The 25,940-nt window shown below is 44.5% G+C and overlaps 1 protein-coding gene across 1 annotated transcript in view; it reads left to right on the forward strand.

Moving 5' to 3' along the window:
- The first annotated feature begins 472 nt into the window (after positions 1-472).
- Positions 473-25,940, forward strand: part of cdon (cell adhesion associated, oncogene regulated) — a 34,243-nt gene continuing 8,775 nt past the window's right edge. The window contains exons 1-9 of the mRNA XM_058080594.2: positions 473-901; positions 13,142-13,280; positions 15,242-15,520; positions 15,778-15,924; positions 17,082-17,225; positions 17,320-17,607; positions 17,684-17,953; positions 23,611-23,873; positions 25,521-25,695. Of these exons, the coding sequence (XP_057936577.2) occupies positions 13,208-13,280; positions 15,242-15,520; positions 15,778-15,924; positions 17,082-17,225; positions 17,320-17,607; positions 17,684-17,953; positions 23,611-23,873; positions 25,521-25,695 (1,639 nt within the window). The 5' untranslated portion in view covers positions 473-901; positions 13,142-13,207. The remainder of the gene's footprint in view (positions 902-13,141; positions 13,281-15,241; positions 15,521-15,777; positions 15,925-17,081; positions 17,226-17,319; positions 17,608-17,683; positions 17,954-23,610; positions 23,874-25,520; positions 25,696-25,940) is intronic.

Raw genomic sequence — 25,940 nt, forward strand, 5'->3', positions numbered from 1 at the left:
CAGGACAGAAAATAATTGAGAAGCACTGTCTAAGGGGAACAGAAGTCGTCATTTTACAGGAATAAAATCCTAATTTTCATTCATTCATTTTCTACCGCTTTTCCTCACAAGGGTCGCAGGGGTGCTGGAGCCTATCCCAGCTATCTTCGGGGCGAGAGGCGGGGTACACCCTGGACTAAAATTCTAATATTCTGAGGAAAAACTAAATCTGCATGAGTTTAAATGTAAAATATCAAAGTGTTCATCAATTCTTGGAATTTTCTCACTCTGTGGGAAAAGACAAAACTAAGTGTGACGTCACAGACCTCAATGAAAGCACAATGTTGTGTTTTTGTTTTTATGAAAAGTGTTAATGCACACAGTCTATGCAGGGAATATTCCCCCTCCTTCTTGCCTCTCTCTCTTCCAAGCCCCCCCCTCCTGCTTCCTCCCTCCTCCCTTCAGTGGGAGCACCATGCGGGGCTGGGACATTCCAGCCTGGACGCCGCTGCCATGATCCACGGAGCAAGCCGACCTAGGCTCCAGAGGTGCGAGTGTTGCAGCCGAAGACCACTTTCACTCCGCGGCTCCTGACAGCGTGCTGCTGTGTGGGGGACTCAGTGGGATTATTATTCGGAAAAACTACAAAAGCACCGGAGTTCAGAACCTCCACACCTGTGTAAAGTGCTCCACCACAACCAGCAGCAGTTCGCCCCCGGCTTGTAACTGTCCGCACGGAAATTGTCGCACTTTGGCCCCGAAGCCTACGATTCTTCGCGGGGAGGCGAAGAGGCTCCAAGCTCCCGGTAGAGTGGTCTCCGTGTCGCCTTCGTGGAATGGAGGGCCCCGCTCGGATTTTCCACAGGGAGAATGCGTTTGGCTGCTGAGTCAGTCCCCCGCAACCAGCGCTCCTGGAACAGAGGTAAGGACATCGGTGAAGGGGGGGCTCTGGGAGTCATCTCTCCGGGGGCGGACTTGAGTGGCTGCCCGGCTGGAGGGCTCGGTGAGCGGCCGGGGGAAGTTCGGGGGAAGGTTCGCCTTAGAACCGGAGTGGCCGGAGAAGGTTCACTGAAAGTTAGTAGAGGGCCCGTGCGAATGCTCGTTAAGTGGCCGAGAATACTCACTGAAGTCCGGGAAGAGTTCAGAGAGCGATTCGGCGAGGCTTGTTAGCCACCGGAGAATTGTAGCTAGAGTAGCCGAGGAAGGTTCACTGATACCTGGGAAAGATTCGGACAGGGACCTGGGGTGAGGCTCCGTAGGTTTGTATCTTGTGTGAGTATTAGTATTTTACTTAACAAATATTTAACAAGGATTAGTTTTACTTGATAAATCTTTATTTTTCAGTATTTATCCCTCGAGGAAAGTTGGAGTGGAAGTCCCATGTATTGAGGGGAATGAAGGGGACATTTACAATTATAAGCACAATGATCCTACTCTAACCAATCATAATATCGATTCATGTTTGGAATTTAGGGGTTGAAAAAGATTTTTGTCCAACATATAACATCCATGTTTACTTGTGAGGCGGCTCCAGGTGACATGCAGAAGAAAGTATTTATTTTCTGCAAAGCATCAACTCCTCATCATGTCCATTATGTCCTCACAATGTCCTCAGTTGACATTTTCTTTTCACAAAGTGCAGTTTCTTTGGTGAATCGTCAGATTGTAGCAAAGAAAGTTGGACTTACACGTTTGGGAGTCGTATTTCTGCTACATTAACCTTGGAGTAGAAACATGAAGTGTTTCTCTCTCAAGTCAGAGAACTTTTATTTTTTGACGTCAGGCGTGTGATGTCATCTGCACCAAAGACCAAAACTAAAGAAAACTTTTTCTTTAAGCGTTTACATTTGAAGGATTGAAAGTAGTACTGTGACTCCTGGACCTGATTAACATGTCATGTTCAGATCATGGGTGACTTAGTGTAGCATTCTGTCAGGCTAATTGATTAATTGTCGTATCGTGGTCCATGTTTTGTCAGCTCCGGGCGAAGTGAACACTCCAAAAGCTTGGCAGAACAAAGAGTGGAATCGGAGCGGAGCGCCTGACACTGAGCGAGTGCGTCACACATGGCTGCTCGCAGATAAAAACGCCTCCTGGTTCAAACGCTGGCCGAGCATTGTGGCATCAATGGGTGACAAGGAGACACTTCCGACGGCTTTCAGATCCTTTCAGGGATCCCTGATATCATCCGCATTGTGGACACGGCGAGTCCTAATTCGTTGTGTTTTCTCACCGTGGTCATTAACCTTAAATATGTATTTTAGTTTAAAGTTTCTTTAGAATTATGACCCACTTGATCTTAAATCTGATGTTTACATGTAAACACAGCCAAACTCTAATTCATATGTCAGGTTTTAAATCATAAAACTGACTCAACACAGCATTTTTCTCACCCTGAAGCTAACACGTAGGATTGAGCGTCTTTGTTTCCAGGGAAATTAATAAGCCATTAGCGTCCCGGCTCTTATCGGACGGGCCTGGAACAAAGCACAACGATGCCATTAAGGGCGCTCCCATCAACTTTTGGCTATTAGCTTGCCCGCTAATGACAAACACATGTTGCCGTGGCGAAGCTATGTTAAGTGGGCAATTTTGAATGGGAGCGTGTAATGGTACCAGTCAGCCCTCCTCCGCTTAGAACCACACAAGAACCTTTTCAAGTTCCAGAGGCTAATGGATGATGAGGCATCTTGTTGGTTTCCATAGCAACAGGGGCCAGAGCAGGTAGGATTCAGGAAGTTGCATCACGTGCTAGTAAAGACGACTAAGTGACTTAGATTTGATGGGTGTGACAAGAAGAATGTCTACAAGCAAAGTTGAGCTAAACATTAAAACATCATGCTAGCATTTTTGTTTCCTATTGCTGCCTGCTAACATTGATAATCCATTCCAATCCAATCCATTCCATTGTTGCTACTAATCATGCTAGCTTGTTTTGTTGCCTTGCATTATGTGAGCTAATTTTGTTACTCGCAAGTCTTGATCATGCTAGCAAGTTTCCCTGCTGTGCTAGCTAATTACGTCTCATGCTAGTCGACTTCAGGCCAAACGGCGAGGCTCTGTTTGCGGCCCCTGAAGAGAGCACAAGTGGCCTAAATCACAGTGCGGCTAGCCTGTTTATTTGAGCTCGCACTTGCTTCTGCCATATTTCTGCTCCACTGTGCTGACCTCCGCTCGAGAGAGTTGTAAAAAGACGAGAGGCAATCATTGTCAAAATATTTTGACATTTGGAACGACCGAACCTCTAAATCCAAATTCTAAATGATGATTCAAATGTAAGTTCATCTCCCCCTCCTGCGTTCTTCAAGGACAGACCCTCTAAAGCTCCACTATGTGGACACGGGGGAGTAGCGGGCAGAGTGCCAAAGAGCCCCCATGATCAAGGAGACTCCGGGTGCTGATTGACAACAGCCAGCAGCCAGGAGGGCTGAGGGCGGATGGGAAGGACGTAGGGCGAGTCCCGAGTTTGAGTTCTCGAGGACGCTAGCCCTCATCTGAAAGCCTGAAAAAGCCAAAAAAGGAAGACATCTTTCCAACTACTGGCCCCTTCAAAATATATTATTCACCAGTTAAGCAAAACAGAAAGGAGGCGCCAAGCTACATTTTTAAAAATAAAATGATGTGCATGTCATCATGTGGAAGCAGTCCAGCTGTTAAAATTGCTACCATAGTACAGAAAATGCGGGAAATGACTCCTCCCATAGTGACGTGCTAACTTTACCAGCCTGGGGAACCTCACTCCATTCATGATGGTGTCTTTCAAAATCTACTTTCAATCACTCATATGTTTGTTGTCTTCATTTATATTTGGATTGAACCACAGTTTGTTTTGTCAGCAAAATACTTCATATAAGCGCACCTTCTCAGGTCCATGAAGTTCCTATGACTGAAGCTTGTTTTTGGGATGGTTTTAGGATGGTATCACCCGGTTCTTCCTTGTGGAATTGAGCAATCATTCAGGAGCTGAAGGTGTCTGCCATGTTTATGCAGCGCTGTCATTAACAGAACCTCTTATTTTAGACCGTGCTCCTAGGGGTCCAGCGACTCTTGACAGATGATCTGGCTGTGCTATGCTATATAGCATACTATGCTACGCTATCCTATGCCATGCAAGTAATGTTACTCCAGGAGGTGCCACAGGCGATCCTGAAGGCACGGAAGCTCGACGCCAGCTTTCAGCAGGCGCTCGGGTCAGGTTTCTCCAACCCGGGACCCTGGAAGGACCTGAAAGGGGATAATGACTTTCGAGAGATTGCAGAAATGAAAGCTGGAACATGGGCGGGTGATTGTGAAGACAAACAAGCAGCAGAAACAGATGTTCCAGACAGCCGCTGGAAGGCTGCAGCAGGGCGAGGCGGTACCAGCTGGACTCGGGCCCGACTCGGAGGTCTGCTTCTCCTCTGAGGTTGGTTGTTGGTGTCATGAAAATACAAACCTCATCTAAATATACACGGAGTATGATAAGGGGATGTAAACCATGAAAATACGTCAAGTCGGGTCATCTTAAAAGACGCAAACTGGCTACGAGGGAGTGAGCTGTGTGAAGCCGCCTCTTTAAGCCATGCTATTTGAAGTGTCTATAAATACTCTTTATTATGCGCTTGGAACCATCTGAGGGAGTGCCTGTTGGCTCACGTTGCCGTAATACGCCGTATGTGCGTTTAACATGTTGCACAGCACCACATGGACCAAACGTCCTTTGATGCAAAACTCGCCTGCAGACAAAACTACCTAGTCATTACATTCACGTAAATGCTCGGCCATTGTGTCTCGTGTTGTTTGACTTTCTAGTTCTGGACATGCATCCTCAGCATCTTCCTGTTTGTGAAATGACCTGACAAAATATGCCCGACTTTGTTTCTCGGCCTGACGGGGGCCCCCTGGAAAGCTAACTTTTTTCTTTCTGAGAGACCACAGCTTTCTATTTCAAATGCCCAAGCCAACAAGTCACATCTGACTTTGGTTTTCCGTGGCCCAGAATGTGTGCGGTGCTGCGAAGGAGGCCAGCAGGACTATATTAAGGCGGAAAACCAGCGGCCCGCCGCTCGCCTCCTGTCTGACGGAGCAGGCGACCGGTTAGATCCGGGACAAAAACCTCCCTTCAGAGTGCTGGCCGACGTTGCTGCTGCTGCGGCCTCTGGGCTTCTGGATGAGCTGTGGCCCCATCGGGGCTAATAAGCCTGGCGGAACAAGGGTCCTTTGGCACCGCCGTGGGAATGTCTGCCTACTGTTGCGCTAATCAATCACTGTCCTTGTGTGACTCTTGCACAGTAGCAAAAGATGGCACCCGCTACAAGAGGCCATGCGTTCTCTATTATGATTATGTTTTGCTGTTTGTCATGAAGTCGTGTTTTTCTTGGCTCCGTCGCATGGACTCTTGTGCCAGATTCTCCCGACACTACAGCATGAAGCATGTTGAACTTTTTAGACTTCTTGTACGAGAGCCAGAAGCCAAGACTCTTATGATGCGTCTGTTTATTGACTCCCAACAAGTTTGTTTTGTGATCTCCTGATTGGTGCGCAACAAACGGCGAGCGGAATAAACATTTAGACAAACTATCTAAAGACTTTGCACTCTTTTTTTTTCTTTATTTGCAGCGACAGACGGCTGAGTTTGTTTGAGTTTTTCCAAGAGATTTGTGCATGGGTGAAGAAGACTAATTATATTTAGCCTCTTTACAAATGTTTGTTTTTGTTCTGGCGGCTGACTGGAACGTTTGCAGACCAGGTTCTCCGTCCTGTAAATCCTCACCCCCCAACTTTCCCTTAATCCACTGCAGTCCATTTATCATTTGGATGAGTTTCCCTCGTGACACAAAGCCTGTTTTGCTTCTACATTTTACATGAATAATATTTGTTTTGAAACATTTTGGGCCACCGCCATGCCTCTATCAGGAGGAGACTGACCAGAAATCGTTGTCCGCCGCTTGTTGCTGTGGAGACATATGCAGTGATGGAATCCAGGAGGGAGGGGGGGTCCAGCCCGGCCGGGGGCAGCTGGATCAGATCACCGCATGCCCCGCACAACAGATCCTGACTCCCCCCGGCGAAGGTGGACCTTTTGGCAAACTTGATCCTCCCCTTGCATCAACGCCTTTTTCCCATCATCTCTAGAGTCAAGGCTGACTTTGAGGAATGTCTCACCTGGTGCAGTGAATCAGACTCTTGGCACATGTTGGAGTATTATAACACTCCCCGCGGGTAACAGGGCCCCCTCGGGCATTCCTCTTTTCCTTCGGAATTACCTTTTGGTCCGAGTAGGCATCCCGCTGAGGACTGAAAGGCCTGTGAAGTCAGCTGGAAGGACCCCGAGCACTGCCACAAAAGCCCCGGGTTGTTAGTTACTTTGCAAAAGGTCTGGAGGTGGCCTTGTATGGTGGCGATACCCTGGGATCTGTTTCCCCTGTCCGAGGTCCTTATTGAGTTTTGTCACTGTCGGCTAATCCGGCTCTTCGAAAACCTTGGGAAACAAGCGTACCTCCCACCGGCCCCTGCCCCCCCCCTCACAGATTCCCAGGAGAAACAAGACATTGCAGAACAATCTCCAATTAAGACGGGCCTTACATACTGTACTATTCAGGCTCTCTCTCGCCAGCCTCCTCCCCTTCCTTCGCTTCTCCGCTCTCTGTTTGCAGCCTCGGCCAAAAAGCCTCAGGGCGGTATTAGCGTTGTCTCCCAAGTCTCCAACCCTGGCACTTTTGGGAGGGTCGAGCGGGATAGGAGGTGAACGGAAGGGGGGGGGGATGTGTGTCCTTGGTAAACAGGCCTTTGTGGGATGTGACTGTCTGATCCCCCCGGGGGCCTCCCCTTTTCATTCCTGATCCCACAGTGCAGCCATGCCGTCACGGCCGCGGCGGCGTCTTTAGGCTCTGAGACCCGCGTGGCCTCGCCGTCACCCTACACCGCCCCAACTGTTGACGCTCTGTCCTTTTGCGGCACTTTGCACGAGGATGTGTCCCATTTCTCCACTTATACCACTCTCACACTTTCTGTGACTTTTCCCTCTTGCAGAAAGGTCTCATCTTCAGCATGTAATTATCTTCACTCATTCCCAATCACGCCTCTCCTGTCTTTTAGGGTTTTTTGTCATCTGTCCCAAACCCAGACGGTTTGCTTGGTGCTTCCACTCATTAGTTTCCTCTGTGGCCCCAGGCTGCCTTGGTGGGTTCATCCAGACCAATAATGGACTCCTGGAGTCTTTTCTCTCAAGCTGAGAGTAGTCGGACTGAATCATCAGTAAGTTGTTTTTTTTTTGGCAGACGTTGCGAGCGCAGTCATTATCTCTGTCTGAGTGGCAAATGGGGGGGCGGACTGGAATGAGACGGGGCTTGGCAACCTTTCACCTTCTTAGACCCTCATCTTTTTATTTACCCCCTTCTCCGCTTCCCGTCTTCGTGTTTTGCATTTATCTCCCATCACCGAGTGTGCAGGTCTGTCCTTTTCCAGCGGGTTAGTCTCTGTGTGGAGCTGAGGAATGTGTGCACCCTGCTCGGATCCTCTTGTCAGGGAGCTGAGGGGCGAGTGCGGGCAGGTTCGGGGTATAGCATGTGTTCTGCTGGCAGGTCAGATTAGACCATCGAACCACAAGTGACCTCCTTCTGCATTCCCTAGTTCTTCCAAACCTCGTCTCCTCAGGTTTGATTCAGTGTCGTATAAATCTTTCCAGATTGATACCATTCCGGGAAGGTGATTTGATCTGGTTCCTGTTGCCTGGTATTGTTTGTCATTGCTTTCACTCAGCTGTGCAGCCTTCCGAAGCCTAGTCAGGAGCGCCAGTTGCGACCTGTTCTGCCTTTGCCCTCCGGGTCTTTTGATGCTCCGCCGCGTCGCTTTTATTGTCCCTGTTTACTCAATACGACGGGGATAAGGGTCTGGCCCACATGAGGGGCTGATGGGGCTTTAAGTAGTTCCTGCAGGTGCTCAAAACCTCCCAGAATGGAACCCCCCCCCCAGGGCAACCTGTCAGTGTGTTTATTTTCTCCTGTGTCAAGACCTCACATCCCTCTTGTCCTGCATGAACGGGGGATGGATGTTTCTATTCTTGCACCAGTCCCACTTTGGATAGTTGAGGCTGCCTCTGTGCTGCGATTTATACGGTAATGCTAACATTGAAGATGGATGTTTTGATAGATTTAGTATGTGAGGGATGTTGCCTGCGTTTACTGCTAAGCCAGGTGCCAGTCAAACATTTCTTAAACATACATTGTTCAGTCAAACCCTTCCATTCCTCCTCCTTAAAAAAAAATCTTTCCACATGAACTCCCTGACACCACCTCATTTATTTCAGTAAGGCGTTGTGCATGTATTGCAGCATTCTGCTCACATTTAGTCGCTTGACCGGTGCAACACATGTACAACATATAAACACAAACTACCGCAAAAGGTGGAGCGGGAATGAAGACCTAATTCCACTATCCCTGTTAGCCACGCTAACAATAATAATAATTCATTCATTCATTTTCTACTGCTTTTTCCTCACGAGGGTCGCGGGGGTGCTGGAGCCTATCCCAGCTGTCTTCGGGCGAGAGGCGGGGTACACCCTGGATTGGTGGCCAGCCAATCACAGGGCACATATAGACAAACAACCATTCATACTCACATTCATACCTATGGACAATTTGGAGTCGCCAATTAACCTAGCATGTTTTTGGAATGTGGGAGGAAACCGGAGTACCCGGAGAAAACCCACGCATGCACGGGGAGAACATGCAAACTCCACACAGAGATGGCAGAGGGTGGAATTGAACCCTGGTCTCCTAGCTGTGAGGTCTGCGCGCTAACCACTCGACCGCCGTGCCGCCCCAATAATAATAATAACAATAATAATAATTGGTGGAGGGCCAATTATCCCAATTAGTATTACAATTATCGCTTGATATTGTGCATTATCTTTGTCGCCATTAAGAACACAGATAATATCAGTAATAGCAGAGGATTAGCATCGACACCTGTCGCTGTGTTAGCCGTGAGGATAGTCGCTAACAGTCCTATTTAAACTTATGTGCCTTGAATTTTGCCTGCAATTATGGCTTTGTATTGCAAATTAGCTTGTGATAACTTGTCTTTTGTCACTATTATGACCACAGAGCCCCTGTTTTCCTTGTATAATACAGGTGGATTAGTCCAGCCCCCCCTCAAATTGTTTGCCTCTAGCATGGGTGCTAGTTAACAGTGCTCATAGCATTGCTTGTTTATATGCTAGCTTGTAAGAAGAAGAAAACTTTGCGTCTTTAGGTGCCATTCCGACCCAGAATCACCTGATTTTTGTTTCATAATACAGACTGACTGGCGTGGACACCAGTTATGTTGTGTTGTGTTTGCGTTTTTTTTTTTTGTTTGTTTTAGTTGTACATAGTGCTTTGAGCATCCAATTTTGCTTTTGGTTGTACACTAGTTTAGAGCAGGGGTCTCAAACATGCGGCCCGCAGGCCAAATGTGGCCCACAGGATGCTAGTTTAGGCCCCCGCCTTGATATGAAAGTTTAATGTTAGTGCGGCCCGCGCAAGTTTGATATGGATGTTGTACGGTATCATGTACCCAGAAAAAATTATTACGTTTGATTAATGTTCATGTTAAACATTAAATAACTGTTAATAGTTATCCTCCCTATCCGTGTGGAAGTGGTAAGTTTTTGGCTATTTAAGTTTAAAGGAAATAAGTTGAAGGCTACCGTTTAGGTCGCTAGCTCTCTAGTTTGCGAGTTAGCATGTCTCTCAAGACCCTGCAGTTGTGCAATATGTTGTAAATAAAAAGAGTATAAATGTGACTATAGTCGTGTTTTGTCATGTCTACAGGGCTCTAATAATGCTTTGTTCATTTTAATCTGAAAAAAATAATTTGTCTACCCACCAACTATATGTGGTTTCTTAAGTTTTTATTATTTGCCGTTTTATTATTATTATTATATTTATTTATTTATTGCTGATTGATTGATTTTCTTTATTCTTGATTTGTTTATTTATTTTTCATCTTATTTTGTGTAGAAAAATAAAAAGTAAGATATTTGAGAACAGTGGAATGTTTTATCAGAGCTTTTATTGTAGAAAATTGGAACCAAAGCAAGTTTTTTCATTTTTCTGTTTTTAATAAATGCGTTTTTTCTGATGCGGCCCAGCCTCGCCCAGACCCTAGCTCCAGTGGCCCCCAAGTAAATTGAGTTTGAGACCCCTGGCTTAGAGTATTATGTGTTGTGTTGGCATTGTAGCATTGTTGCTACCTGTACCGTGCTTATTTTACATTTTTTATTTTTAGACTTTAGCCCCTTTTTTGGCAGTGCCACCAGCAGTGGTTGCGAATGAGATTTTGGGGTGACACCAGATACTCTAGCGGTGTGCGTCTCCATGGTGGCGGATGTCAGAGAAAAGGCAAACAGATAACAGAGAAGATGGATGCCCTCGTGTGTTTCCTCGCCGCGCCAGATGAACGTGCGTGATAGGCAGCTGCATGCGTGTGTTTACACAAGGGCGCCCGGTCGCCACGGCAGTGGCAGGACGGCGTGTAGAAGTATGGTGTATCCTGGTGGGACATCAACGCCGCCGCAGGCTACGTGCTTTATAGGCTGGTGTCTATTATTGTAATTCTATATGCTGATTCCAGCGACGCGGGCATGGCGGGGCCTGTCATAGCTTGCGGGGTTTGATGTGAAACGGTGCAGAGTGCACTTGAAGTCAGATTACACAGTAGCACGCTGAAATCCAAACTACCAAGACGGCCTTGTATTGTTTCTTTAAGCACTTTTACACCTGTTTGCTAAGGAATGCGTGAGTATGAGTGCATTAAAGTGACCTCCGAGAGCTGCTGGAGGACCCGCAGGCATCCGCTGGGTCGCCCTCTCGCCACTCTTACCTGACCTTTCACCCCGGGCTGAGACGGGGGCGTTGGTTAGCAGCTGGGAGAGTTTATTATTTCCTGTTTCCTCTCTTCTTCTCCTCTTCTTCTCCTTCTTTCACAGTAAGTGTAATTTTCTAAATTAGATGATGCTACTCTGATTTGTCATTTGTAGAATCTCACCTGCCCTAACTGGTACTTCCTGTTTTTGTCAGCGTTAGCATGGATGCTAACCTCACTGTTTACAGTTGTGTGGGGCACTTGTACAAATTTTGTCACACCCGCCATGGTTACGTCATTTTCAAAGAAAATGGCATTATAACATCTGTTTTAATATGAATGATGTAGACCAGGGCTCTCAAACTCAATTTACTTGGGGGCCACTGGAGCTCGGGTCTGAGTGAGACTGTGCCACAAAAAAAAACGCATTTATTAAAAACAAAAAAATTTAAAAAACTTTGCTTTGGTTCCAATTTTCTATAAGAAAAGCTCTGATAAAACATTCCACTGTTCTCAAATATCTTACTTTTTATTTTTCTACACAAAATAAGATGAAAAATAAATAAACAAATCAAGAATAAAAAAAATCAATCAATCAATCAGTAATAAATAAATAAATAAATATAATAATAATAATAATAAAACGGCAAATAATAAAAACTTAAGAAACCACATATAGTTGGTGGGTAGACAAATTATTTTTTTCAGATTAAAATGAACAAAGCATTATTAGAGCCCTGTAGACATGACAAAACACGACTATAGTCATATTTATACTCTTTTTATTTACAACATATTGCAACAACTGCAGGGTCTTGAGACACATGCTAACTCGCAAACTAGAGAGCTAGCGACCTAAACGGTAGCCTCCAAGTTATTTCCTTTAAACTTAAATAGCCAAAAACTTACCACTTCCACACGGATAGGGAGGATAACTATTAACAGTTATTTAACCTTTAACATGAACATTAATCAAACGTAATAATTTTTTCTGGGTACATGATACCATACAGCATCCGTATCAAACTTGCATGGGCCGCACTAACATTAAACTTTCATATCAAAGCGGGGGCCTCAAACTAGTGTCCTGCGGGCCACATTTGGCCTGCGGGCCGCATGTTTGAGACCCCTGATGTAGACAATGTTTAGCATGCTAATAAAATGGCGTTCTGTTAGCGTGTAGCATGCTGGGCCTTGTTTCTTTAGCTTCTTATCGTGTCTCTTAACTAGTATGTATTAAACATTAAACATTTATTTATACTGTATATTTGTATTAAATATGTTTCGAGCATTCTCGATTTATGTTGACAATAGTGCATTAAGCATTTATTACAGCAGTGTCCAAAGTGTGATCCGTGGGCCATTTGCAGGCTGCAGATGTGTTGTTTTAATGGTACCTCAGCACATTCTATACAACAAGCGCAAAAATGGGAAAAAAAGATGTAAATATGGTAATCTATCAAGAAAAAAAAAGTTGTAATGTTATAAAGAAAAGCATAAAAGTGAACTAGTAAAGGAAAAAGGATGTTTTTGTTAAAGGTGTAATGCGTATTGTGTTGTATTTGTGGCGGTCTAATTTTATTTGTGGTGGCCCGCCACACAGGAAACAGCAGTGGATGGTACCAGTTGTAGCTTTTTTCTTTCTTCAAATGCTCTTAAATTAAACAAAATGTATTTTTAGTTTATTTTTTATTTAATGTAGTTTTTTAGCATCAACAACTAGCAGAGTAGTGTTCTCCAATTTTTCACAAAAAAAGAATCTTTAATTAAAGAATGACATTGATGCTGCTGTGGTTGGAGGGCAGCATCTGTTGTTGCCAGGGTGACGGTTAAGCAGGTGAAACCCTCATCTTTTTCATCTGAGCTGCTCTTGGCTCTTCCTGCTGAAGCTCCCTCATCAATATCCCAGCTGGGCGACCATTGTCCCCGCCGTGCTCCGGCTCAAGCCCTGGTTACCGAGCAGGAACCCCCGGGATCAAAGCCTGGTGGGATTACTCTCCTGAAGAGGAGGAGGAGGAGCTGGTGCTTGAAAAGGATGCAGGAATGCTCCTAATTACCTGATCCTTTTTTTTGGACGCCCTCCCGTCCGGCTTGGGCCGAGACGTCAGGCTACAGTGAGCCTATGAGGAAGCAGCGCGCTGTGACAAGAGAGTGATATGAAGAGGACACTCCATCAGTACTCTGGGGGTCGGGGGGGCATTCCGGCCTCCGTGGAGACCAGCGTGTGAGAAGAGGGGGGTCAAGTGGTGTGACGGGGAGATTAGCGTCGTCGTCCTGCGTCTTCTATCCCCGTGACGACCAGCTCTTATCTGACGTGTTTTTTTTCTTCCTCTAGGTTGGCCAATCAGAGTAGAGCGTGGACGGCAGGCAACACGGCTGCTGGCGGGGGTCAAAGGGCGCCATGGACAGTGGCCTTAGGGTCCTCCTGTCCACTGTGCTGTATCTCAGCCAGTCCCTGCTCATCAGCGGCACACGTGAGTTACCTCCACCAAGGCCAAATACACAGAACTTTCAAATTTTCTTCCACATCATCCATGTAAAAACTTTCTCCAGTGAGCGCCACATCGTGAAAGGATGCAACTTTGCCCCTTTGATATTTTGCACAGCAACACATGTAGATATGCTAAGATAAAAAGCTATACAGTATGTATTTGTAGAAATATATCATCCCTATCCTATCTTTGTCAGATAGGCCACAAAGCTTATTAGTACAAGCTATTTTTTTACATTTTTGCTGTCTTTTTTTTAATCTAATATTTAAACTTGTAATTTTTCTTCTTGAAATATTAGGGCCTTATTTTCCATAATATTTAGATTTTATTCCTGTAACATTTTGACTTTAATCTTACATTATACATTTTTGTGCATTCTACTTTCCCAAAGATGTCAAATGTATGTGTTGTTTTGTTTATTTATTATATATTATATATATATATTATAACTCAAAGAAAAATAGCATTTTTTTATTTAATATTTCAAATTTATTCTTCTAAAATTAAATTTTTTTTTCTCCTGGCATTACAACTTTTTGGGGGTAAAATGAGGACTTTTTCTGATTAGATTACAACTTTTTCACATAATATTTTGACTTGACTTAGTTTTTTTTGTTTTGTTTTAGAATGTGCCGAGAGCCAATAAAAAAAAGAAGTCGCAGGCCACAATTGGCCCTCAGGCCACACTTGGGACTCTCTTGTCCTCCATCAAATGGGGGTGCCCTATCGTGAGGGTAGTATCACTGCTATATCTTTCGAATGAGTGACAGAAAATGGCAGCTTGGAAATTTTTGGATGTCTGGGTCGTGTATCTAAACCAAAGTAAGGCAGCAATGGGAAGAGTTTACGTTTTCTGCAGAGCTAAAGACCTACCTAAGGGTTGCAGCTCCTCTGCTGTTTTGTGAACAAAGCACATTTCCACGGCCGATTCTGCCTGCACGGAAAGCTCCCACTTGTGTCTTTGTGTGCTTTACACAGGATGGTACAGCATTCCTAAAAGTACTTCCAGTTATTCCAGGGGAAATAGAAAACATCAGTAATGATTTTATAACAGCAAAGTCAAAGAAAACAAAAAGAGGAAAAGTTGTAATTTCCGGACAATAATATTATTTAGTTTAGAAAGATGTTATTTTTTTTTAAAGTCGGAATATTCGGAAAAACAAACAGAACCATAAATAAAGGAGTAATATTGGAAAAATTAGGTTGCGGAAATTTTTTTTTATGGGAATAAAGTCGTAATTAAGAGAAGAAAATTTACAAGAAGAAAGTTGAAAAATAAAAACAAAATTTGCATAATTGGGAAAAACTGTAATTTCATTCATTCATTTTCTACCGCTTTTTCCTCACGAGGGTCGCGGGGGTGCTAGAGCCTATCCCAGCTGTCTTCGGGCGAGAGGCGGGGTACACCCTGGACTGGTGGCCAGCCAAACACAGGGCAACTGTAATTTTAAAATAATAAAAAATAAAAATTGCAAAATATCAACAGTATAAAAATGTTGTATTCTAATGAGAAATAAAGTTGCAGTTTTAAAGGAATAAACTCAGAATACAGTGAGAAAAATAATGTAATTTTAATAGTATGGAGGGTGAAATGCATTTTTTAAAGTAATATCATGAGAAGTAAACATTGGGAAATTGGGAAAAAGTCTCAATATGGGAATAAAGTCCAAATATTACAAGAAGAAACCTAATGTATACCACAAAGTTGAGATGCAGTTTTTTCTTTAATTATATATACTGTACATCGTCTTAGCATATCTACAAATGTTGCATTACAAACAGCAAATTGACAAAGGTGCATCCTTTCATTTTTGTGTCTGTGTGTCAAGGCATGTGAGTCTGCCCTTCATTGTCTCTTGCATGAATGGTCAGATGTTTTCTTTAGAAGCCATCAGGTTGTGTTGATTTTCCCTTGATATCCTGAATGTTTTCCCTCTTCCCAGTTCAATACCCGTCCTTCCGCTCTGAGCCCGTCTCCTTGCTTCAGAGCCAAAGCTCCGTGGCTCGTCTGCGCTGCTCCGTCAACCCTCCGTCGGCGGCCGTTTCATGGCGCTTTGGCGGCGCCCCCCTGCGAGCCGACACCCTGCCCGGCGTGGAGCTGAACGGCGGGTCCCTCACCATCTCCTCCCTGCAGGCCGCCCACGCCGGCGTCTATCAGTGTGTGGCGCACTTGGACAGTGGGCTGGCTGTCGCCAGCCGCCATGCACGCGTGGCGTTAGCAGGTACACATGTTTCCCTTTCACTCTCATTAAAGCAGGGCGGCGTAAGGCCAGACAGGAAGTTGCCCTCAGAAAGGGAAGTGAGTGCTCAGAGAGGACGCCTGCCGCTGAGTGGTGAAGGGAAGGAAGCAGTAGGAGTTTTGACTTGGCGCCCTTCCATCTACATCCTTAATGAGCCATCGCCTTTTCCTCTTCCTTTGCACTCGTGCTCATTACACGCCAATATTGTCTGAGTAGCTTCCTCTTCTTGGACGTTGCAGAGATTTCGGAATACAAAGACAGTCGGCGGCGGGCGTTATCGGTGCAGGAAGGCAGCAGCGCCGTCATCGAGTGTCCTCTGCCTCACAGCGTCCCCCCGGCTTTGCCCAGGCTGCGAGTGCGAGGGGAGCGTGTGGAGACGTCCACAGGTGGGTTGGCTCCTGTTTGCTGCTGGGTGTCCAAAGTGCAGCCTGGGGGCCATATGTGGCACATAGTAGATTTTTTTTTATTGGCCTGCCGCACATTTTAAAAATATAATGTAACAAGAAAAAGAAAAAACACTAGTAAAAATGTCAACAGATATGATATCCATAGAAAGAAGTTGTACTCTAACGAGTAAAGGTCATTATTTGACTGGTAATATTATGAGAAAAAATAGCATAAAGTTAAAATATGAAAGGAAAAAGAGGCACAGTGTTAACACTATGAGAAACTAGCGGTAAGTTGTCATTCTGGCAAAATTTGGTTGCAGAAAATGTTATAATTTACAAGAATTAAGTGAAAATATTATGGGAATAAAGTCATAATAACAAGAAGAAAGTAGAAATACTTGAAAATTTTTAAAAATTGTAGAAAAAGAAAAAATGCAATTTCACAAGAATAAAGTTAAAATATTAACTAATTTGCTTAAAAACAAAAATGTATTTATACATCTTTTATGGTTTTTTTTGCATAAGAAGCACAAGGAGGTGATGATGCAACTCCACCACATAAGAGGGCATGTGCGGTGCAGTTTTAAGATGAAAATAGAGAATTTTATAAGACCTCGGCATGCATCTCGCCCATAGAAATCACAAGCCACGCTCTGCAGCATTGGAGGGAAGTCACAATCATCAAAAATGTCCGGTACCGAGAGAGACGGCTTTTAAAAAATGGCTGGGTTGAATGAGTAAAGAGTAAAAAGTTGTGTTATGAGGAAATATGTTATTTCACGAGCGTAGAGTTGAAATATTACAGGAAAAACTACAGGAAAAAACACAAAAAAATAAAGTTGTATTTTTGGACCATTAGGTTGGGGAAAATGTTGTAATTATAATTACATGAAAATATTATGGGATTAAAGTCAAACTTTTGAAAATACGGTGAAATCATAATATGAAAATAGAATTTATGAAGATTATTGAAGAAGAAAGTTGGTGGAAAAAACCCCTGAAGAAATGGAAAATGGAAAATACTTTGACAAGAATAAAGTCAAAATATTTAGAGAATTTTTTTATGAGAATAAATGTGTAATATGATTGTCCTTTCCACTTTCTCATGCACTCCACATCATTATGAAAGTCTCTTCAACTGTGTGTGCTCTCAGATGACTATTTAGTTCTTCCGTCCGGGAACCTCCAGATTATGTCTGTGTCGGCTCGCCATCAGGGCGTCTACAAGTGCGGCTCGTACAATCCCGTCACAGGCCAGACCGTCACGCAGAGTCATGGGACCAAACTCACTGTCAGACGTAAGCCCACAAGAAGTCCGTGTCTGTTTTTTGAGTTCTGTTTTTCTCTTTTTTTTTTTACTGACTGCTCCTATGCTTTGCACATTTGGTTTAGACCCCGCCTCCTCCCCGGTGCGGATAGCCTACCCCGCCTCCCCTGTGGTTGTGGTGCTGCAGCAGTCGCAGCCTTACACGCTGGAGTGCATCGTGTCCGGTAGTCCCGCGCCAAAGTCCACGTGGTTGAAGGACGGAAAGGAAGTCCAGCCGGGGCCATCGCTGCGACGACTGCACGGCAATATGCAGTTTGTCGCCGTGACAAGGGCCGATGAAGGCGTCTACGCCTGTGCCGCTCAGAGCGAGCGAGGGCTCGTGGTCGGCGCCAACTACACCGTCAGAGTCCTCGGTGAGGGCGCCACCCCTGAGTGTGTGTGCTCTGTTGGAGTCTTTAAAAGTCTGACAGGGGGTCTGGCCCTTTGCAGAACCTGCGTCCATCCTGGGGGGCCTCACCGACCAGCGTGTCTCTCCGGGCTCTACCGCCCGTTTTGCCTGCGTGGTGGCGGGAAACCCCGCCCCGAATGTCACCTGGCTGTTCAACTCCAAGCCTGTCACCCCATCGGATTACATTCAGGTCTCCGGAGGATCCATCGTCATAACGGGCGTCATGCCGCGGGACGAGGGGGTGTATCAGTGCATGCTGGACAACGGTGTCGGATCAGCGCAGTCGGCGGCCCTGCTGACCGTGCAGTCAGGTATGGAAACCTCAATCGTGTTGGCTGAAGAAAGCATATTCGGATGAGTTTCACTTAAATGATGAGGTGGGGTGCATGAGAAAGCACAAAGGAAAGTGATCATTTATGGACAAGGATATTGCACAACACAGCAACCACATGAATAGCTGCTGTATGCTCACCACTCCTGATACAGTTCCTGCCACTTACTTAGACTCCCTCAGGAGGTTGCCTACTGCCACAGCTGTTAAGCCAATGTTTTTATTTTAACTGGCACTGATTAGAGAATTGAAGTGTTAATTAGAGTGTTTATGGAATAATGATCTTTGTGGGAATCAAAACTTCATTAATGTAACATTTGTATTGATTTTTTTGGGTAATGTTTGCTCACCTATGGATGTATGGACGCCCGTTTCCACCGCTGAAAGAAAAAAATTCCTAATAAATCATAACTATTAGACTAAAGTCATAATTCTGAAATAAGATAGTCAAAACTAATAAATAAATTATGAAATAAAAGTCATAATCATGAAGTAAAAGTTTGAAATTATGAGATACTATATGATATACAAGTCAAAATTATGGTATAAAAGACACAATCAGAAGATTAAAATTCAAAATTATGATATAAAAGTCAAAATTAAGAGATACAAAGTGCACATGTGAAGGCAGCACATACATACAGCACATATCTCCTAATTTGGACTTTTTAGATCAGAGTTTTGTCATTTTATCTCATGGTTATGATTTACCATTGGGATATTTTTGGATGGGCCTTTTTGTCTGTCTCTGCGGCTCTGCACTGCATTTATAAACAGTTATTATAAACAGTTATTATAAACACTATCATAAACCCCTGGAGGATGTCCGTTGGCATACATTGTGGTTATTTACATGCTTGTCGACTGGAATAATCAAAGCTTGGACTTGAGTCAGTTGGTGACTTTGTATTTGTTGGTACGGGCAGTAGGGATGGGGTGGATCCTTATAGGTTATCACATGGTTTGTCTGGTATCAGGCCCGGTATCATGCCCCCAAGTGTCAGTATCAGCTCATACTGGCACGCGGGGGCATGATACTGGGCCTGATACCAGACAAACCATGTGATGATCTTATTATCGCATACTATTTAATCAAAAGACCATTTTGTTTCCAGAAAAATTTCAGTTTATTACATGTATTATATATATATATATATATATATGGAAAAACGAAAGATACAGTGCATCCGGAAAGTATTCACAGCGCTTCACTTTTTCTACATTTTGTCATGTTACAGCCTCATTCCAAACTGTATTAAATTAATCTCTTACCTCAAAATTCTACACAAAATACTCCATTATGACAATGTGAAAAAGTTTTTCTTTTGACTTTTTTTAAATTTATTAAAAATAGAAAACAAAAAAATCACATTTACATAAGTATTCATAGCCTCTGCCATGAAGCTCAAAATTGAGCTCAGGTGCATCTTTTTTCCACTGATCATCCTTGAGATCTTTCTACAGCTTAATTGGAGTCCACCTGCAGTAAATTCAGTTGATTGGACATGATTTGGAAATATAATAACTGTCTATATAAGGTCCCACAGTTGACTGTGCATGTCAGAGCACAAACACCAAGCATGAAGTCAAAAGAACTGTCTGTAGACCTGCGAGACAGGATTGTCTTGAGGCACAAATCTGGGGAAGGATACAGAAACATTTCTGCTGCTTTGAAGGTCCCAATGAGCACAGTGGCCTCCATTATTCGTAAATGGAAGACGTTTGGAACCACCAGGACTCTTCCTAGAGCTGGCCGGCCTTCTAAACTGAGCGATCGGGGAAGAAGGGCCTTAGTCAGGGAGGTGACCAAGGCCCCGATGGTCACTCTGTCAGAGCTCCAGCGTTCCTCTGTGGAGAGAGGAGAGCCTTCCAGAAGGACAACCATCTCTGCAGCAATCCACCAATCAGGCCTGTATAGTAGAGTGGCCAGACGAAAGCTACTCCTTAGTAAAAGGAACATGGCAGCCCGTCTGGAATTTGCCAAAAAGCACCTGAATGACTCTCAGACCATGAGAAACCAAATTCTCTGGTCTGATGGCCTTCGTCTGGCCACTCTACCATACAGGCCTGATTGGTGGATTGCTGCAGAGATGGTTGTCCTTCTGGAAGGCTCTCCTCTCTCCACAGAGGAACTCTGGAGCTCTGACAGAGTGACCATCGGGGCCTTGGTCACCTCCCTGACTAAGGCCCTTCTTCCCCGATCGCTCAGTTTAGAAGGCCGGCCAGCTCTAGGAAGAGTCCTGGTGGTTCCAAACGTCTTCCATTTACGAATAATGGAGGCCACTGTGCTCATTGGGACCTTCAAAGCAGCAGAAATGTTTCTGTATCCTTCCCCAGATTTGTGCCTCAAGACAATCCTGTCTCGCAGGTCTACAGACAGTTCTTTTGACTTCATGCTTGGTGTTTGTGCTCTGACATGCACAGTCAACTGTGGGACCTTATATAGACAGTTATTATATTTCCAAATCATGTCCAATCAACTGAATTTACTGCAGGTGGACTCCAATTAAGCTGTAGAAAGATCTCAAGGATGATCAGTGGAAAAAAGATGCACCTGAGCTCAATTTTGAGCTTCATGGCAGAGGCTGTGAATACTTATGTAAATGTGATTTTTTTGTTTTCTATTTTTAATAAATTTAAAAAAAGTCAAAAGAAAAACTTTTTCACATTGTCATAATGGAGTATTTTGTGTAGAATTTTGAGGTAAGAGATTAATTTAATACAGTTTGGAATGAGGCTGTAACATGACAAAATGTAGAAAAAGTGAAGCGCTGTGAATACTTTCCGGATGCACTGTATAATACATGTAGATATAATAGATATAAGAGTGTCAACCGCTGACATGTTGACAGAGCACAGATGGCAGCAAAACAAACGCTCGTGTGCTGTTCTCTGATTGGTTGTTTCACGGGCACGATACCACAGCAGCGCGCTCTGAGTGGACAGCTACGGGGGCTGATACTGGACATGGTTAAACTCTATATTTTATCAGTATCACTGCCCTGGGCTTGTATCATTTCGGCCTTCTCCCATATCATTCATGGGCGGTTTCTAGGGTACAGGGCCAATTAATACTGTAGTATGTGATAAAGTTTGGTATCGGTATCTGTATCGGGTTGCCATACCAGCATAATGCATAAACAAGCGCCTGCGGAGCAAATGTAGCTAGAAGAATATCAGCAAACGTAGCCAAAGGAGTATCAGGGAATGTAGCTTTCCCGATGCGTTCATGGACATCACAAAGTCTTAACATTAAAGAAAACCTCCAGGGTTGTTACAATATTGTACTTGCCTGTAAAGATGAGTTTATTACAGCCTCAAATCAACATTGGTGTTAATGTAGTGCTGAATAGTATTGATTTCAGATGGGAAGCGAAATATGTGGCTCTGTGCATAGCTAATTTGTAGTTCATGTAGCACAATTGAAAGTAATATACAGTATGTTATATATGGAAGCTGCCAAGGGCCAGAAAGTGGAGTGATACAGTTAGCAAAGGTAAACACACACCTCATCCAGAAAGGACAGGGTTAAGTCAAGGGCCCTGGTCTACGTCTGCAGGGAGTCGCTGTTTACGTGTTCTGTTTGCAAGGCCAAGGCCGCCCTCCTTCCTTGAGCGGCGCGTGGAGGCCGAGCGTGAGAGTGAGCTTTGTGCACGCCGTCAGGGATAAGCCCCCGGACGCTGGAATGCGAGGAGTAGCCGTGAAGGGTTATGACGAGGAGCAGACCACCCGGCCTGTCAACGTGGTGCTCAACTGCCTTTTATTTATGAACATGTCATGAGACCCGCCCCGCTTCCTTCGTCCTCCCCTCCGGTGGGTCCACAGGAAGACAGAACGTGAAGCTGATAAGAGCAAACCACCAGCTGCGGTCAGTTTGGGCTTGAAGGTATCAGTCTTCTTGTGACTCACCTCAGACCTCAGTGTTATCTGCTGGGGTGTGTTGTCTGCATCGCCGTGGCAACAAGAGATACTTCTGTCTTTTCCTTTGTTGGTTAAAGTTTTCACACTCAGCAGTTTGGTAGAGTTTGTGTTGTTGCTAAAGTGATGCTTCTCTGTTGGCCAATCAGCAACCTGCAACATGTGTAGCTCCACCCTACCAGTGATGCATGTTCTCCCCATGCATGGGTTTTCTCCGGGTACTCCGGTTTCCTCCCACATTCCAAAAACATGCTAGGTTAATTGGCGCCTCCAAATTGTCCATAGGTATGAATGTGAGTGTGAATGGTTGTTTGTCTATATGTGCCCTGTGATTGGCTGGCCACCAGTCCAGGGTGTACCCCGCCTCTCGCCCCAAGACAGCTGGGATAGGCTCCAGCACCCCCTCGACCCTTGTGAGGATAAGCGGTAGAAAATGAATGAATGAATATTACAACAGTTTTTCTCTAATCCAACTCCCAAAAAATCTTTTTCATGTTCATATTTTCCTCATAATATTTTAACGTTTTTTCTTGTAAAGTTGTGACGTATTCTCTCCTTAGAGTACAACTTTTTTTCTCTGAATATTTTGTATTAAATTTGATAAACATTCCAGCTATTTTTTCCATTGCTTCCATAATATTTTGACCACGTTCCTGTAATATTAAAACTACTGTTTTGTTTATTAAGACTTTTTAAACTATATGCGACCAAAATATGTTCTAATTCCAACACCGCGCCACCTGTGAGAGCTCTCTTCATTTTATATATATATATATATATATATATATATATATATATATATATATATATATATATATATATATATATTTTAGAAAAAGTCTATCTCGAGGGGTCTAATGACTTGCTAAGTTTGGCTGGGTAGGCAACACTGATCCCTTCTGCTACATGTTCTTCTTCTCTGACCAGCCACTTTTTAATGTGTTTATGAGCAAATGTATTTGTGGCGGTCCAAGTTTATTGATGGCAGGCACCTTAATGTATGGTTTGTACCGTGGCCAACTGAACTATACTACTTAGCGTCAAACAACCTGGTGGACGTTAAGAGTTTCCATCCGCACGTCTGCTTCCCAGCCAGGGTATCCATCATGGCGTCAGGCCCTTTATCTCCCAAAAGCGTATTTTTTTCTGCATCAGGCCCTGGCATCGCTCCCTCGGCGGCATCCTCTGGTGCGGCAGCCTCAGCCGTGACTCAAGAGGACTGCATGTGGATTCTCTCCGGTATTTTAATGGCTAGCGTGTGGAATGTGCGGCAGCTGGCAGCGTTCCCAGGATCAGGTTTAGTGTTACCAGCCTGCAGCCTGTTTGCTTTACACTGTCAAGCCGTGCCATGCTCGCACACGGAACAGAACCTTGCAATGTGTCCTTGTGGTAAACCTCTCCACTCCAACCTCTTCCTTCGTGTGTTTGGCTTTGAAAATGCCGCCGTGATGCTAGTAGGCACTTCTGTGGACAAAACGTTGAGACATCAAGGTGGACTTTTGCAGCGTACTCTTCAACACCTATGACCTTTAGGCTTGCACGCAAATGCTGTGGCACCATATCAATCACGCACTAGCAGGGTTTGAGGTTTAAGAAGTCTGTTTATTTGCAATTATGGGTGATATGAATGCTTCTGTCTGCCATAGATAGATTGCAGCCCTGTGAGCAATACTGGCTTCATCAAACCTTAGGATTGTCAACATTATCTTCCTCTCTTAGGTCTGAGCTCTAGAGGCGGCACGCCCGACGTGTCCCCGTCGCTCCCGCCCATGCAGAGCGATGAAGGCCACGAGCACTTCCTGGCAGATGACGACGACACAGAGAGCGGTGGCGCTGGTGGGGGTTCAGACCGCCTCACGCCGGACGCTCCCATCATCGTCAGCCCGCCTCAGACGCACAAACCCGATGTGTACGACCTGGAGTGGAGGGCGGGTCCCGATGGCGGGAGCCCCATCAACGCGTATTTTGTGAAATACCGAAAGGTGAGTCACGCTTACAGAGCAATAATCTGTTCCAGGGTCAGACTGTGGCCATATTAGGACCTTTATTACATCTACAGGTAGTGTTTGAAGTTGCATTTTGTGTAAAAATAAGTTAATCCATGGTCTGCGACCATCAGTCAATGTCGAAAAACCACAGCCATAATTTAAAAAAAAATTCTTAGACATTGTTTGTTAGAAAAGTGAATTGTATAAGTGCTAACTTGAGGGAAAAGCATATTTTAAAAAAACATAAAAAACAGACTATTTATGGCGATAAAAAGATGATTTTTTGACCACAAATACTAAAATATGTGCGGTTGCGAATGTGCAGTCCCCACTTTGACGTCACAATAATTTCCTGTTCTGCGGTTATCATCACATTTCTCCTGGTATCACCAGGTGTACCCAAAACACCCACAGACAGAGAAACATCTCATAAGTCTTATACATTTCATATTTTCTGTGACAGTTTTCCCATTGAAAATGAACTCCCACTTTCTTGGAGCCCCCTACTGGGCTGTTAAGATTCTGCCTATTCTACATGGTTGCCATGACACAGGTGGTAGATGCTTGCTGGTTCCATCCTTAGTCTTAGTCTTAGTTGGGTTCAACGTACACCACCAGTCCGAAGTTTGGACATACTTACTCATTCAATAGCACGAGGAAGCGTGTCCATTTTTACATTGCAAGGTTTGTTTTTCCTCTTCTAACTCCTCCAACATTTTTCAACCAATTCAAACCATTCCAACGTCAAAATGCTCAGCTCATTTCATCATTTGGGACATTACCAGGATTTTTCTGGAAAAGTCATACATTTTCTATAATTCAATATTTTCTCTTGACATTTTTTACATTGGAATTGAACGGACAATTTCACTTTTGCCCCCTATTGGTGGAATTCATTTTATTTTTAACATTATGTTAAATATAAAACCAGCAACCGGATTGGATTGTTGCTGGTTCGTTCCACGCTACTGGCGCCTTCCTTCCCTCACGAGGGTCGCTGGCATGCTGGAGCCTATCCCAGCTGTCTTCGGAGCGAGAGGCAAGATACACCCTGGACTGGTGGCCAGCCAATCACAGGGCACTATATACAAACAACCATTCACACTCACATTCATATCTATGGACAATTTGGAGAGATGCGGGAAGCAGGGAATCTCCTAGCTGTGTGGCTTGCTACGTTACGTTTTTCCCATTGAAAATGAATAACCAATTACAATGTCGCCCCCTATTGGTGGAAATGCATTTTACATTTAACATTACACGTAACATTCTGCGCACGGTGGCATGACTCAGGTTGCAGAGTGTTCAACTCCCATGCAGATGGTTGCTGGTTCGCGCCTCAGAAACACATTTCTTGGATATTTCAGCATTTATTCTACATTTCAGTTCAGTTGTTAGAATAAAAAAAACAAATTAGTACCTGGACAGAGCTGGAGGTTGCTCATTTCCTGTTTTTCCTCACTAATGAGCTCTGTATGACTATAAAAGTGATTTGGACCACATTGGCAGAAAGAGTCTAACCTGCTGGTGTTGAAAACCGTGAACGAAATCTCAATCTTTCCTTTTGAGTCTCATTTTCCAGGACCGTGACCCCCTGCAAGATCATCCCGCTTTTAAAGTTTGTTACTTTGTGTGCCTCAGGTGGACGAAATGGCCACGGTGATGGAAAACTGGTACACGGTGCGCGTCCCGGGCAGCGAGCGCTCCCTGCGTCTTTCCGAGCTGGAGGCGTCCAGCTTGTACGAGGTGCTGATGGTGGCCCGCAGCTCGGCGGGCGAGGGCCAGCCGGCCATGCTCACCTTCCGCACCGGCAAAGGTGCGTATAAGCGTTTGGCCGGGCTCTGAAAACAACAATTAGCGTCGGGCCTGAAAGGAAGCGTTCTCACGTATGCTGAGACGTTCCCAGGAAATGTCAAGTTCTGTCATCATACTTTGTGGAAAGAAATACATATTTGTACGTTGGATTCATGGTTTACTGTGAAAGTATGTATGTATGGAACACTGCTCACAGTCTTCTCAACATGGACCCTTTTTTCACTTCTTCATCATTTCCACGGTAAA

Source organism: Doryrhamphus excisus, linkage group LG8 (genome assembly GCF_037039965.1).
Source record: "Doryrhamphus excisus strain RoL-2023G ecotype Guam linkage group LG8, RoL_Dexc_Guam_v1.1, whole genome shotgun sequence".
NCBI classification, from domain to species: domain Eukaryota; kingdom Metazoa; phylum Chordata; class Actinopteri; order Syngnathiformes; family Syngnathidae; genus Doryrhamphus; species Doryrhamphus excisus.